The sequence below is a fragment of the Mus caroli genome, chromosome 1 (assembly GCF_900094665.2).
Source record: "Mus caroli chromosome 1, CAROLI_EIJ_v1.1, whole genome shotgun sequence".
Taxonomy (NCBI): Eukaryota; Metazoa; Chordata; class Mammalia; order Rodentia; family Muridae; genus Mus; species Mus caroli.
In genome coordinates, this window is record NC_034570.1 from 16,926,975 (window position 1) to 16,943,359 (window position 16,385).

General features: G+C 42.7%; 1 protein-coding gene across 1 annotated transcript; it reads left to right on the forward strand.

Annotated features, from left to right (window-relative positions):
* The first annotated feature begins 11,348 nt into the window (after positions 1-11,348).
* LOC110300174 (KH homology domain-containing protein 1C) lies at positions 11,349-12,780 on the forward strand. The gene is made up of 3 exons (XM_021170246.1): positions 11,349-11,793; positions 11,927-12,109; positions 12,547-12,780. The coding sequence occupies exons 1-3, from the start codon at positions 11,694-11,696 to the stop codon at positions 12,762-12,764; spliced, it is 501 nt and encodes a 166-aa protein (XP_021025905.1). The 5' UTR covers positions 11,349-11,693; the 3' UTR covers positions 12,765-12,780.
* Positions 12,781-16,385: the final 3,605 nt, after the last annotated feature.

Below are 16,385 nucleotides of genomic sequence, written 5' to 3' on the forward strand. Positions count from 1 at the left end.
GAGGCCAGCCTGGTCTACAAAGTGAGTTCCAGGACAGCCAGGGCTATACAGAGAAACCCTGTCTCAAAAAACCAAAAAAAAAAAAAAAAAAAAAAAAAAGGGGGGGGGGAGAGCATAGCCAGAGGCAGGGACAATTGGGAGAGTCTTGAGTGAGCACGACCCTGAGCTGGGTCAGGTGAGGAGAGTTGGAGAAGTGAGTGGGGAACTAGACCAAGAGGCCAGGAAGGTAAAAGGTAGACCAAAGGAGCCAAAAGGACCATAATAATGAAATGGACTATACAAGGAAGGGCAGCTGGAGGAACTGGCAGCCTAGTGTCTTGTCTGGAGGAGTTTAGAGTAGGGGGTAGGGCATGTGAGTCAGGAGGGCCCTATAACTGATAGGGACTGAAGGATTCTGAGAGAACCTGGTGACCATGTCTACTTTGATATATTAATTGGCATCTTAGCCATTTGTCCCAGGTTTGAGAGCCTTTTTGTTGATAATACACTTCCCCCTCCCCTAATAATTAGCTCCCGTGTATCTGAACAATGCTATCTACTACCAAAGAGTCTTTATCTTGTCATAGGCTTCATTGTCTCATTTTGTATCAAAGGCCCATGAACAGACTATATTTTCTGAGTCCCCTTGTGGCTAATGAACTCTGACAGTAGGATGGTTCTGAGCATTGCAGATGGAAGTCCTAAGGGGTGATTTTATGTTCCTTTGTTCAAATAAAGAGTCTGAAAACTGAAAACTATGAGCTTTCATCTGGAACTTTCAGCTTTCACCAGACTGCCTTCTAATCTCCCTTAATAAACCTTTGTAAAGCTGGCCTGGTGCTGCATGCCTGAAATGCCAGCACTTGGTAGGCTGAGTCAGGAGGGTTACTTGAGTTTGTGACCATTCAGAGCTACAAAGTGAGTTCTGGTTCAGCATGTGTCAGAACAAAACAATGTGACAGAATCAGAAAATTACCCAACAAAATGGGACAACCCTGTCCTCAAGAAAACATATCAAATAATATAATAATTCATGAATAACAGCTCAGTGACCCAACATCATAGTAACGGAAGCAGATGTGGAAATGTCACTCAGAAACTATTTGAAACGAAATTGGCATAGGATGGCATTTGGCCTAAAGGGTTGGAAGGCAGTGGAGTGGTATGTTCTTTACCTAGTATGCACAAGGCACCAAATTAGAGCCCAAGCACCAGATGAACAAGCAGATAAAACAACAAAAAGTAAAGGAAGATAAATGTTGTAATTAAATACTGTGACCAAAAGCAACCTGAGAGAAACACTGTCTACACAGCTATCTCCTGACTCCTCCCACCCTAGTCCAGTCAGTAAACTCTTCCAGAATTCTTTGCCACTACAGAGTATGAAATTTTGGGTTCTACTGAAAGACTCCCTGAGAGGAGCCCCTCACTCAGGCCTCGGGGACAATAGTGGACACCCAAGAACTCTTGAGAGACCAAGCTTGATGCAAACCGCATGAGGCTTTATTCGAAGAAAGCCAGAGCTCTAGGGATGACTCATATCCCATGCAGGGGTAGAGGAGTCGACCTTGAGGGGAAAGGGATCCCAGTTTTTATAGGCCCTCAGGGGGGAAATTCACCCAAGAGGAGTATATGGCAGGAAATAATGAAACTCAGGGGCGAAATCAACCAAGTGGAAACAAGAACTATTCAAAGAATCAACCAAATGAAGAACTGGTTCTTTGAGAAAATCATCAAGATAGATAAACCCTTAGCCAGACTCACTAGAGGGCACAGGGAAAGCATCCTAATTAACAAAATCAGAAATGAAAAGAAAGACATAACAACAGATCCTGAAGAAATCCAAACACCATCAGATCCTTCTATAAAAGGCTATACTCAACAAAACTGGAAAATCAGGATAAAATGGACAATTTTCTAGACAGATACCAAATACCAAAGTTAAATCAGGATCAGATAATCCATCTAAATTTTCCCATAACTCCTAAAGAAATAGAAGCAGTCATTAAAAGTCTCCCAACCAAAAGGAGCCCAGGACCAGATGGTTTTAGTGTAGAATTCTATCAAACCTTCAAAGAAGACCTAAAGCCAGGCAGTAGTGGTACACACCTTTAATTCCAGAACTTGGGAGGCAGAAGCAGGTAGATCTCTGAGTTTGAGGCCAGCCTGGTCTACAGAGTGAGTTCCAGGACAGCCAGGGCTACATAGAGAAACCCTATCTCAAAAAAACAAAACAAAACAAAACAAAAACAAAAAACAAAAAATTCAAACCAAACAAAAAACAAAACAAACAACAAAAAACAAAACAAAACAAAACAAAGAAGACCTAATACCAATACTCCTCAAACTATTCCACAAAATAGAAATAGAAGGATCACAACCCAATTCTTTCTATTAAGCCACAGTTTCTCTGTTACCTGAACCACAAAAAGACCTAACAAAGAAAGAGAACTTCAGACTCATTTCCTTTATGAATATAATTGCAAAAATTCTCAATAAAATTCTCCCAAATTGAATCCAAGAACACATCAAAATGATCATCCATCATGATTAAGAAGGCTTTATCGCAGGGATAGTTCAAAATATGGAAATCCATCAATGTAATCTACTATATAAACAAACTCAAAGGCAAAAACCACATGATCATTTCTCTAGATGCTCAGAAAGCATTTGACAAAATTCAGTACCCCTTCATGATAAAAGCCTTGGAAAGGTGAGGAATTCAAGGCCCATGCCTAAACATAGTAAAAGCAATATAGAGCAAATCAGTAGCCAACATCAAACTAAGTGGAGAGAAACTTGAAGCAATCCCACTAAAATCAAGGACTAGACAGGCTGCCCACTCTCTCCCTACCTATTCAATATAATACTCAGAAGTCCTAGCCAGAGAAATTAGATGACAAAGGAGGTCAAAAGGATACAAATTGGAAAGGAAGAAGTCAAAATATCACTATGTGCAGATGATATGATTGTATATTTAAGTGACCCCAAAAATTCCACCATAGAACTCCTAAAGCTGATAAACAACTTTAGCAAAGTGGCTGGATATAAAATTAACTCAAACAAATCAGTGGCCTTCCTCTACTCAAAGAACAAACAGGCTGAGAAAGAAATTAGGGAAATGACGTCTTTCACAATAGTCACAAATAATATAAAATACCTTGGTGTGCTTCTAACCAAGCAAGTGAAAGATCTGTATGACAAGAACTTCAAGACTCTGAAGAAAGAAGTGGAAGAAAATCTCAGAAGATGGAAAGATCTCCCATGCTAGTGGATTGGCAGGATTAATATTGTAAAAGTGGTCATTGTACCCAAGGTACAATTCACAGACCACATGAAGCTCAAGAAGAAGAAGAAGGAAGACCAAAGTGTGGGTGTTTTAGTCCTTCTTAGAAGGGGGAACAAAATACCCATGGGAGGACATACAGAGAAAAAGTGTGGAGCGGAGAAGGAAGAAAAGTGTGGAGCAGAGACTGCCCAACCTGGGATACATCCCATATACAGTTACCAAAGCCAGACACTATTGTGGATGCTAATAAGTGCTTGCTGAGAGGAGCCTAATATAACTGTCTCCTCAGAGGCTCTGTCAGAGCCTGACAAATACAGAGATGGATGCTCACAGCCAACCATTGGACTGAACACAGGGTCCCCAATACAGGAGTTAGAGAAAGGACTGAAGGAGCTGAAGAGATTTGCAGCCCCATAGGAGGGACTGCAATATCAACCAACCAGACCCTACAGAGCTCCCAGGGACTAAATCAACAACCAAAGAGTACACATGGAAAGACCCATGCCTCCTATCATATGTGGCAGAGGATGGCCTTTTTGGCCATCAATGGGAGGAGAGGCCCTTGGCCCTGTGAAGGCTGGATCCCCAGTGTAGGGGAATCCCAGGACAAAAAAGTGGGAGTAGGTGGGTGTGGGGAGGAACACCCTCATAGAAGCAGAGGGGTGGGTGGATGGGATAGGGGGGTTTTGGAGGGGAAACCAGGAAAGGGGATGATATTTGAAATGTAAGTAAAGAAAATATCTAATAAAAAATATTAAACATGGCCCTCAGGGCTGGCCAATTGGGGTTGAAAGAAGCCAGGCAAAACATTGTAATATTTATAAATATTAAATAGTAACTCAAGGTTATTGATAGTAAAGTAGATTCTAATAACAGATTCTACTAGATTCTAGTAGGTATTTGCCCAGTAGGTATATGTGTTGTTTAAGGCTTATTGTAAATATAAAGGCTGTGTGGCTCTTTTATGCGGGAACTAAAGGGTTAAAGGCAGGGTAGAAACCCCAGGTAGGGATTAAATACATTCTACAACACTCTGTGGCATTATTGAAAGCTGGAGGGTTGAGACAGTCCAGTGGTATTTGGACTGGACCCATCTTTGCATTGTGTCATGGCAGTTGTTTGGACTTGCCATGTTCTGAAGCAAGTAGGAGTTCCTACATCTCCATAGGAGATGGAAATGAGTGCCTCTCAGCAAGAAAGCATGATCATTGCCTGAAAAACTTAGTGTTGCCTGCTGTCCTATGTGGATGAAGACCACCAGGAGGAATATATACTTGGTGGAGATCCCTTGTCCTCATCTTTCTCTCTCATTTTACTTTCCAATCTTTTTCCTCTTCTGTCTGTCCCTACTGCCCTATAACCTCAAGGCTACCCATCTACCCAGCAAGTGCTGGTGGTCTACCTGTGTCCTCCCACCTCTTCTGTTCATGGGCCATAAAAGTACACACTTTAACTGCATCAAAGTGCAATGCCACACTTTCATTCAGTTGGAGAAGGGGTTCTCAGCTTTTGGCCATGTTGGGGGTGGGTCTGGTGGTGCTTGTACTCATATGATAAATTCTGTACCTCAAAGTCTGGTTGCCCCAATATGAGCAAGTTCTCATGTTCAACAGCCTTTGTTTTGCAGATCTCACCCCCCCCTCCCAATTTAAAACCAGAGAGAGAAAGAGAGAGGACAGAGAGAGGAGGTCTACATTAGTCAGGACCAGAGCACATGCCTCAATGAAATGCCTCTCTAGGACACTACACTGCTGGAGTAGAAATAACCCAGGAAGATTCAAAGTGTTTGGAGGAAATAGCCAGTCTAGTGTTAGAGAATTAGACTAGGGTTAATTCCTCAGTAATTACACAGTTAAGTCACTGTTGTGGTGACTACTTATGTATGTCAAGGCAGTGTGCTACCACCAGGACTTTTATCATTAGACTGGAAGTGCATTTAGGTTTCCTTGATTGACTTGTGAGGATTTGGTACTCAATATAGTGGAATCTTGTACCCACATACTCTTTGGAATTCATATGAAGAGGGGGAGCCTAAAATGATGGAGATTCTTTAAGATATTTATTTATTTATTTATTCATTCATTCATTCATTCATTCATTCAATGTAAGTACACTGTAGCTGTCTTCAGACACTCCAGAAGAGAGCATCAGATTTCGTTATGGATGGTTGTGAGCCACCATGTGGTTACTGGGATTTGAACTCGGGACCTTTGGAAGAGCAGTTGGTGCTCTTAACCACTGAGCCATCTCACCAGCCCCAATGGAGATTTTCTTATGGCATGAATTCACCAGGGAAGTAGAAAGGAAAAGGGAGAAATTTAGAGGTTGTGTTGGAGGATTTGAGCTGGAATGACCCTCTTTATCACAATGTCCCCATGAAGACACTCTTCCAGTGACATAATGTTGTACTCATCATGACCACACATCCCTCCGCAAGCCATGTGATGCTACAGTGGAAACAGAGCCAGCCCCGGACCAAGACCAACCTGGCCATCTTTATCAGGATGCAGTTAGAGGTCTGGACCTGTTCCTATGTAGATTAGGTTGGTCTGGGACTCATGGGAAGCCACCTGCCTCTGTCTTCCAAGTGCTGGAGTTAAAGGCATGAGCCACCATGCCCAATAAATTTCCTGAATTCTCATTCAGAATATTCTGCAATGCCAGATCTAAATTGATGTCTCTGCCCCAGATTACAGCAGGCTAAGCCCCTCCTGATGTGAACTTCCCCTCTTCATTGTCTACTGTGTGTTTCCCACAATGAAACCATTGTCCTATTGTAGGGATGAGACATGGCAATGGGGGCCAGTGTAGAATGTGTCAAGAAACAATTTTCAAAACACTCCCTCTTCTATTGTACAGACACAGACACTGTAAGTATCAAAAAGTTAGCTTTTCCTGGTGTGGGGGTAGAACTCAGAACTGACAGGTAGCAAGTGATGCCATTGTTGTTGAATAAGCTGTAGTGCTGATATGTAGTGCAGGCTGTGAAATTTGGTGTTGCTAGCTTCTTCATAGCCGGGAATCTGGACTGTGAGTTTCTTGGAAGAGATTAAGTCAGAGGCAAAACAAGCTTTGTTCATTAAGAAAGGAATTATTTGGAACCAGCAGATAAGGTATAATGATCACCCTGAATATAATGATATTTAGAACCCGACATTTTCAGATAAGGAAGCTGATGACTCTGAGCTTGGTCAAGAGACCAAGCAAGCAAGATTTTATAGCCTGTTCCCTATAAAACAGGGTGGCACTCCTTAGCATGCTTTGCTGCCCTCTAGAGGCCAACCAAAGTTTCAAGACGGGTTCAGAAATCTTCCTTCACCTTCCATAGCATTGCTCTGGTTTCCAAAGAAATGCAAACCTTTGCTATGTGCACCTGAAAGACCCACAACGTGAGGACTCCCCCACGTTCTGACTCAGGAGAGGCGACACCCCAAATCACTCATGAGAAACGGTCTTGCTGCAAACTGCAAGAGGACTTTTAATTCAAGAGCACTCTCAGGCCCGCGGTCATACACCACTCAGGGGTAGAGGACCGTGGAGCCCCGAATAGCTGGGTAAGGGGGTATTTAAAGGAAGAAACCACAACTCAAGGAAGTGGGGAGGGCCTTGTTGGAAAATAACAAAGATAGCAGTTAAGAGTCACAAGGAAGTGCAAAGTCACAAGAGTCACAAGGAATACCTGGTAATTGTTCAGGTTATCTCTCAAGACAGGTTCTAAGAACCCCTAACAATAGCACATTCTTTGAATGAACACTCTTTGAACCCAGGAAGCGGGTGGGTGGAGGAATGTTGCTATCTGTTTTATGATTAGCATACCTTAGAGCATTGAGTCACAGAGATTACATTCCCAAGCCTGGGCCTAAAGGCCTAGAATTTTGCTTTTATATTTTTTCACATGCAGCTACAGTTTTTCTTCATTTTTATTTTGTTTTGATACAGGATATTGCTTGTATTGTTCAGGTTGACACCCATATCATAATTTATCTTAGAAGAGCAATATTAAATGAATGTGGTTTGGATCTATAACACCCAAAATTAACCTGTAAGGCCCACCTGCCCAAGGACCAGGTAACTTTAGCTACTGGGGACTCTCTGAATGAACCATGCAGAGCTGGGATTGATGCAAAAGCAAGAGGAATTTATTGTTCCAGCTTGTTGGGGTTGTCCTGTACCCAAAGGAGAAGCTGCAACCTGGTTGTCCAGTTCAGCAACTTTTGTATACAGTTTCCAGGGGCAGAATAGAGCATCAGCAACTAGGCACAATATGATTATAGGAACAGTGTGCCCTTTAAACTGATTGGTAATGAGGTAGTAGGGGCTTACTCAGCCTCTCCCTTCCAGCCTATGTGCTCAGCCGACCTCTTCCCTCTGGGAGGAAAGGGGCCCAGTGGAATTGTCCAACAGTCTTTAGTTAGCTGACCTCTTCAGCTGGGAGTTGTAGTTTTTGGAAAATAGCAAAGCCTGGGGGGGGGGGGGAGAAAGAGTATTGTAGCTGATAAGTTTGTCCTTATAAATTCCTGCAACACATGGCTGGGACCATTCTACCTGGGAAATACAGGGAATGGCCTTGACCAAAGTCCATTTCTTGGTCAGTATTTAATATTTAATAAAGCTTGCATTAAATTTGACTCAAAATGGAGGAACCGTTCCTCCCCACCTCTCAATACCTGGTGAATCACAAGATTAACAATCCTATTGCCTCCGCCTCTGGAACACTGGGAACAGAGACACCTATTACTACGAGGGTGTATCCCCTCCCCTCCCCTCCCCTCCCCTCCCCTCCTCTCTTTCTCTCTCTTTTTCCTTTTCAAAAGCTATTGGCAGGTGATAGCTGCTGGGAGAGGACAATACTTTTATTCTAGATATGGCCACTGGTGGGCTGCCCTGCTCCAGTGAATGGCCCTCACATATGGATCAGAGAGACTAAGGAAGAAAAGAGAAAATATGAAATGGGAGAAGAAGGGGTAAGTGTGTGTTCAGGGGAAAAAGGAATGGGGAGATGAGAAATCAACAAGCTCAAAACACATTGTATATATATCTGAAGTTCACAAGGAATAAATAAAAATATTAAAATAAATAAGGGTCTTCTTAAATGAATAATCTTTGTACAAAGAAGTGGATGCCATAAAGACCTCAGTATATCAGGTGTGTATATAAAGTTGACCTCATTTATGTCCCCACTTACCCTCTCCTGTTGGCCTTCCCTTCTCATCCTGGTCATCTTTCTTGTTCTGAATTATCCCCATTCTGTGGACACATTTTGAGCTTGTGTGGATGATGCGTGTGTGTGTGTGTGTGTGTGTGTGTGTGTGTGTGTGTGTGTGATGGAGCATATGCTTGTATGTGTGCTTGAGAGTAAGTACTATTCAATCTTCCCATCCTCCAGTGCTGAGACCCAAGACTTGAACCAGGGTGACCTGCTATAGTGACAATTTTCTAAATAAAATCAAACCATGGGCAGTTTTCAATTGCCACATGATTTAATGAACACTGACTTAATAGCTGTTCATTTGAGACTTTTACATAGCAAATTGTCATACAGGAATTCTTACTGATACTTGTAGTTTCCTGAAGATTAATCTGTTACTACTTGTTCGAATGAAGATACAGGTGGGCACATGATTCTGAGCCTTGGTTTTGTACTCTAGACTCTGATCTCTTAGATTATTTATAGTACTAAGAATAAGTGTTTGTGGCAGGGCCTGGTACTCTATGACTCTAATTCCAGGACTGTGAAAGGTAAGAGAGCTTTGTGAGTTTCAGACAGTTCTGAGCTATACAATGAGATGTAGGCCAGCAAGGGACCACATGACACACAAGCAAAGGAAAAGTAGGTTTTTCAAATAATGAGCTGAATCATATTTAAGCACTGTCTCATATTGTCTGCAGTGACAGTCTCTCTAGATGCTTCATTATGTCCTTTGGAGTAAGAAGGTCTCTTGGACTCTGACTCTGAGTTGCTGCAGGTTTATCAATCTCCAAGAAACTTTGATCATTTGATTCTGACAGCGGTGTGTGTTTTAGTCAGGATTGTTTTCAGACTCCCAGGTAAGATGTGCTGAGGTGGATCTCAGGTGATCAGGTCCTGTCAGGATGCCAGCCTCTTGTGGCTACAGAAGATCCAGTGTGGTAAAGACGGAGAAGGAATCTCACAGAATTCCTTACATGCACAGAGGGGAGTAGTCTCAGAGTTTGGAGGAAACTAGTCGGAGTTTTGCAGATGAATAAGGGTCCAGAGAGGGCTTAGGGATGAGTTTGTTTTCAGACAAGGGTATCCCTATGCAATCCTGGTAATCCTTAAACTATAAAGACCTGGATGGCTTGTGAACTCAGAGATCTGTCAGCCTCTGCCCCCTGGGTGCTGGGATTAAAGCTATGAGCCACCACACTCACCCACTTTTAAAGTAGAAATTTAAAAGTCCCATTATTGAGCTGGCTAGATGGCTCAGTGGGTAAGAGCACTGACTGCTTTTCTAAAGGTCCTAAGTTCAAATCCCAGCAAACACATGGTGGCTCACAACCACTCCTAATGAGATTTGATGCCCTCTTCTAGTGCCTCTGAAGTCAGCTACAGTGTACTTATGTATATTGATGACTAAATCTTTGGGCCTGAGCAAGCAGGGACTGAGCAAGTTGAGTTGACAGGAGCCAGAGGGCTGACCACAGTGACCAGAGCGAGCAGAGGTCCTAAAAATTCAATTCCCAACAACCACATGAAGGCTCACAATTATCTGTACAGCTACAGTGTACTCACATAAATACATACATACATACATACATACATACATAAATAAATCTAAAAAAAAAGTCCTAAACTCCTCAGAACTTCTGTGGATCAAAACCATGCGCTTGTAAAGCCTGAGAGCTCACTGGACCCAAAAGGGAACTCTGAAGGAAAAGAAAAAGAAAAAATATTGAAAGAGAAGAAAGAAGGAAAAGAGACAGAGAAAGCAAAAAAACAAACAACAACGTGAACGAAGGCCAAAGGAATAAAATCCTAAGAGCTAACAGCTGTAGGCTGATAAGAAACCATTAATCTTTCCTCTTAAATGTAAATAACTCTTCAAAGACTGGGATAGTGGCCCACACCTTTAATCCCAGCACCAGGGAGGCAGAGGCAGGTGGATCTCTTAATTTGAAGCCAGCCTCATCTACTGAGTGAGGACCAGGACAGCCAGGGCTACACAGAGAAATCCTGCCTCCAATAAACAAACAAACAAAAAACAAAACCAATTTTCTTCTAAAGCAGGATGGAGAGGCACACATCTCTAATCCTAGTTCTCAGAAGACTGAGTCAGACATGAAGAAGGCAGCCCTAGTCTGTGCTATCTAAAGAGTTCTAGAGCAGCCTGAGCCATTAAGAACCCCACCTCCACACAATAAAACAAATGAACAAAGACCAACCAAGTCTCCTGTGACGTTTCTTAATCAGTCAAGATCATAAAAACTTTTCAAAATTAGTCATCGTGAAACAGATAATCCTAATGGCTGGGAAGTATTTTAGAATTAAAGGGTCTGGGCTCCAGACTGGTGCCAAACAAAACCATAACAAACAAGAACAACAAAAACCTCAAAACAACAAAAACCAAACCAAACCAAACCAAACCAACAAACCCAAAGAAGCTAATGTCATCTTGCTGCCATGGTGACAAGTTGACAATTAGCTGTACAGCCTCAGAAAGGAAGGTGACAAATTTGAGTACAGCCTGGCTATTTAGTGAAACCCAGATTAAAGAAAAATGAACAAACAAGCAAACAAAAGCCCCAAATAAATCAAGGGAATCTCTGAAATTACCAAAGGGAGCCTGAGGCAACTGTGTTCAGCTTGCCCAGGGCACTGCAATGATTCAATGAAGCCTGATTTCCTTGAGTATACTCTCTTGGCTCCTAGCTTTCTGTCAGCTCTTTTCAGGAAGTAGGAGTGTTTTTTTTGTTTTTGTTTTTTTGGGGGTGGGGGTGGGGTGGCACTCACCTTTCATCTCAGCACCTGGAGAGATCCAGCAGCCTGGTCTACTTAAGAGAGATTCTGGTCAACCACAGCTACATGAGGTCCTGTCTTAAGGTGGGAAAAACATGTAGAGATCTTCCTCCTCCAGCTTATTCATTCCTCACCAGCCTCCAACGACTCCTCTACTTCATGGTCTGTAGATCTGCTCCAGAATTTTTGATATTATAAAGAAGAAAATTTTAGGTGTTTGGACATTCAAGTGAAGACTAAACATATTATCTAAGAGTAATCACAGGGAGTTTCGAAGGGAGAAGCTAGAGGCATTTGAGTCTCCTCCCTAAGGTGGGTCAAAGCTTGCTCCTTGGGAGTGAGCATATATATATATAGCTCCTAAAGCCAGAATTGCCTTTCTACGGAGCAACCAGGTATCTGGAATTGCTTTGTTCTAAGGCAAGTAGGACCCTTCAGAAGACAGGAATGAGTGACCTCCGCAGGAAGGGATGGTGGAATGTGCCTGACTACTTCCACAGCCCACTGGTGTTTTACATGAAAGAGGACCAGGAAGATTACATATTTGGTAGGTGGCTGTCACTTTCATCTTAATTTCCTTCTATCACCTTAGATAGAATCTAAACTTCAAGGCCTCCTGTTTACCCACCCCCAACCCAGCGCTGCTGTTTGACCTGTGCTATTACCTCTTCTGTGAACAGGCCCTGATGATGAATACCTTCACACCCTGGAGGTCCACAGCAACACCCTCATCCAGCTGGAGAGATGGTTCACACCCGCAGGCCAAACCCGAGTCACTGTGGTGGGGCCACTTAAGGCAAGGCTGTGGGTGATGGACATGATCAGAAAAGTGGGGAGTAAGAACACTTTGGAGAAAATTAAAGGTAGGCATCCCTGACAGGATCTTGGTGGAGGCCTTGGTGCCTCTTTGTTTGAAGATTTACTTACTTTTTGTATATGAGTTCTCTATGTGCATGTACAGCTGCCTGCGAGTAGAGGGCATCTGATCTCATGAGCCACCAAGTAGTTGCTGGGAATTGAAATCTGGACTTTTGGAGGAAATCCAGTGCTTTGATGCCTCTTTAGGAGTAGCTGTAAAGCACCACACCTCCTGACAGGCCTCTGGGTCATCTGGTAAACCAGAGATAACACAGAGTGCAGTATCAACAGGGAAAGCATAAAGTCATAGGTTCATGGCATGATGTCAGCAAGGGTGTGGGAAGGCAGGATGGATTATATGGGGGGATTTGGGTGGGATGATACCCCCTCCCCACTGCAATGTCCTCCTGAATGTCTTGTTCCTCTTACATTCTCTTCTTAGGCAAGATGATGCTACTACAGATCCGGGATCATCCTCTGAGGGAGCGAGACCTGGAGCTTCATCCGGAATCAGGGAGAAGTCTTTGGATTACCACAATGAATGATATGACTTTTGTGGAAATTCCTCACTTCTCGAGGTTTCCGTTGACAGTCGCTTGGTTGTTTTGTGGTTTTGTTAGAATTCTTGGTATTCATAACTTTGCAGACCTCCAATGGTAAATGCTTTGGAAAAGCAGCAGTTTGGAAAAGCAGTGTTGTTGTTGGTGGTGGGTGGGTGGGGGACAGGTGTTTCATCGGCCTTTAAAAATTAATAAAAGATAGTCAAGGAACTTTGAATTGTGGACCATATTGGCAATCTCTAGCAATGTAAGGCATAAGATTACACACTTGCTGGTGTAAGATTCTGGCAAAGGTATCTGTGACAGGCAATACCTTTGATGTTGGTCTCTTTTGTCTACACTAATCCAACCTAGTGGTAGAATTTCTGGGCAAGGCAGATTCCAAGGTCTGGGAAGGATACAATTTCTCCCAAGAATTACAATCTGGGAGGTGGGCGTGGAAACAAGATGTAAATTGCTTCTCTCACATCAAAACACCTTAGGCTGTGTTACTGGGAGTGTCTGATTAAAGCAAATTGTATTTAAAAGTGCTGGAGGGCCTGGCTAGACTACTGCCAGGGTGACCTGCCATAGTTAGTTTTTAAATAAAACTGGTTCATGGTAGTATTTACTTGGCACCTAATTTTTTTTTTTCAAAGTCAACACATTTATTGTATGCACTTAACAAAGGGGGACAATCTTCTCATGGAAGGGTGCCCCTATTATCACACACTCAAACTACAATAGAACTACAGAAGAAAAGAGTGCTTGCCACTTTTTGCAGATGCAACATCCATTGCTCAGAGGAAGATCTTGCCTTCCAATGTGTCTCAGACATTTAGCTGCTTGACATATCCATTTTCCTATCAGCAATGGATATTGACTACGATTTTGTCCATCTCTAATACTCAATTTCATTTCTTTGTTCCACAATCAATCTTCCAGTGGTTCTCTCTGGTATAGGCAACGCTGGGTCTCCAGATCATAAATGTAGGACCCACAACAGTTTAAACATTTGGATGTAGCAAATGTGACTCTGTTGGGCTGCCTATTGGCCCAGATGATGTCCAGAAGACAGAATTTCAACTGACTCAGATTTAATAGGTGTTCATTTAAGTCCTTTACAGAGAAAGTTGTCTTCTAGGAATTCTTGCTGATACTTGTAGCTCCTGGAGATTAATCTGTTACTATTTGTTCTAATAAAGATGCAGGTGGGCACATGATACTGAGCCTTGGTTTTGTTTTCTAGACCCTGATCTCTTAGATTATTTATAGTACTAAGAATAAGTGTTTGTGGCAGGGCCTGGTGCACTATGACTCTAATTCCAGGCCTGTGAAAGGAAAGGGAGGGGGAGGTTTGTGAGTTTCAGACAGTTCTGAGCTATACAATGTGATGTAGGCCAGCAAGGGACCACATGACACACAAGCAAAGGAAAAGTAGGTTTTTTAAATAATGAGCTGAAGCCAGGTGTGGTGGCACACCCCTTTAATCCCAGCACTTGGGAGGCCCAGGCAAGGCAGACTTCTGAGTTCAAGGCCAGCCTGGTCTACAAAGTCCAGGACAGCCAGGATTATACAGAGAAACCCTGTCTCCAAAACAAAACAAGCAAACAAAACAAAACAAAATTCACCATTCAAATAATGAGCTGAATCACATTTAAGCACTGTCTCATATTGTCTGCAGTGACAATATGATGTCTTCATTATCTCTTTGGAGTAAGAAGGTCTCTTAGAACCTGACTCTGTGTTGCTGCAGGTATCAATCTCCAAGAACCTTTGATCATTTGATTCTGACAGCAGTGTGTGTTTTAAATTGTCAAGATTTTTTTTTTTTTTTTTTTTTTTTTTAGGCTCCCAGGTAAGATGTGCTGATCTCAGGTGATCTTAGGTGATCTCAGGTGATCAGGGTTCCAGCCTGTTGCTGCAACCTTGATGAGGATTTAGCAGGAACCTCACAGAATTCCTTACAGGCATAGAGGTTAGTAGTCTCCTAGTTTAAAGGAAACTAGTCTGAGTTTAGCAGATGAATAAGGGAACCAGAAAGGATTTAGGCATGAATTTGTTTGTTTTCAAATAGGGTATCCCTATGCAATCCTGGTAATCCTTAAACTATAAAGACCTGGGTGGCTGTGAATTTACAGAGATCTGTCAGCCTCTGTCCTCTGGGTGCTGGGATTAAAGCTGTAAGCCACCTCACAAGGCCACTAAGGGAGGAATTTAAAAGTCCTATTATCATTCCAACTTTACCCAGACACTGTTTCACACTCTTGGGAACTTCTGTGATCTTACAGGGTGATTAATACCGTGTGCTTGACAAGCCTGATGGCTCACTGTGTATGCCAAGGATCCAAAAGGGAACTCTGAAGGAAAAGAGGAAGGAAGGAAGAGAGAGAGAAACAGAGAAGTGGGAACATCAAAAAAAGGTCAAAAGAAATAAAAATTAAAGAGCTAACAGCAGTTAGGTGGTTAAAACATTGATCATTCTTATTAAATATAAATATCTCTTCAAAGACAGGTGTGGTAGCCCACACCTTTAATCCCAGCACTAGGGAGGCAGAGGCAGGTGGATCTCCATGGTCTGAAGATCTCCAGAATTTTTGATATTATAAAGAAGAAAATTTTAGGTATTTACACATTCAAGTGAAGCCTAAATATATCATCTAATAGTAATCACAGAGAGTATTTAAATGGGTGTTGAAGGGAGAAGGTAGAGACATTAGTACCTCCTTCCTCAGGTCAGTCAAATTGGCCATTTGGGAGTGAGTATACATATATAACTCCTAAGACTAGAACTGCCTTTGTACTGAGCAACCACGTGTCTGGAATCGCTCTGTTCTAAAGCAAGTAGGAGTCTACAGGAGTGACCCACGCAGGAACACGCAGTGGAATGAGAAGGACTACTTCCCCGCCCACTGATGTTTGATGTGTAAGAGAACCAGGCAGACTACATATCTGGTAGGTGGCTTTCATCTTCATCTTTTGTTTGTTTGTTTGTTTATTTTTTATTTTATTTTATTTTTTTTTGGGTTTTCGAGACAGGGTTTCTCTGTATAGCCCTGGCTGTCCTGGAGCTCACTTTGTAGACCAGGCTGGCCTCGAACTCAGAAATCCACCTGCCTCTGCCTCCCGAGTAGTGGGATTAAAGGCGTGGGCCACCATGCTCGGCTCATCTTCATCTTAATTTTCTTCTATCATCTTAGGCATCAACCTTCAAGGACTCCTTAGGCATCAACCTTCAAGGACTCCTGTCAGAAAGTAGGAGTGTCTTGGGGGTTGGGGGAGGTTAGCACTCACCTTTAATCTCAGCACCTGGAGTGATCCAGCAGCCTGGTCTACTTAATGAGGTTCTGGGCAGCCATGGCTACATGAGGTCCTGTCTTAAGGAGGGAAAACCATGTAGAGATCTTCCTCCTCTGGCTCATTCATTCCTCACCAGCCTTCAATGATTTCTCTACTCCATGGTCTGTAGATCTGCTCCAGAATTTTTGATATTATAAAGAAGAAAATTTTAGGTGTTTGGACATTCAAGTGAAGACTAAACATACTATCTAAGAGTAATCACAGGGAGTTTTGAAGGGAGAAGCTAGAGACATTTGAGTCTCCTACCTAAGGTGGGTCAAAGCTCGCTCCTTGGGAGTGAGTATACATATATAGCTCCTAAGACTGGAACTCCCTTTGTGCCCAGCAACCAGCTGTCTGGAATCTCTGTTCTAAAGCAGGTAGGCATCTACAGGAGTCAGGA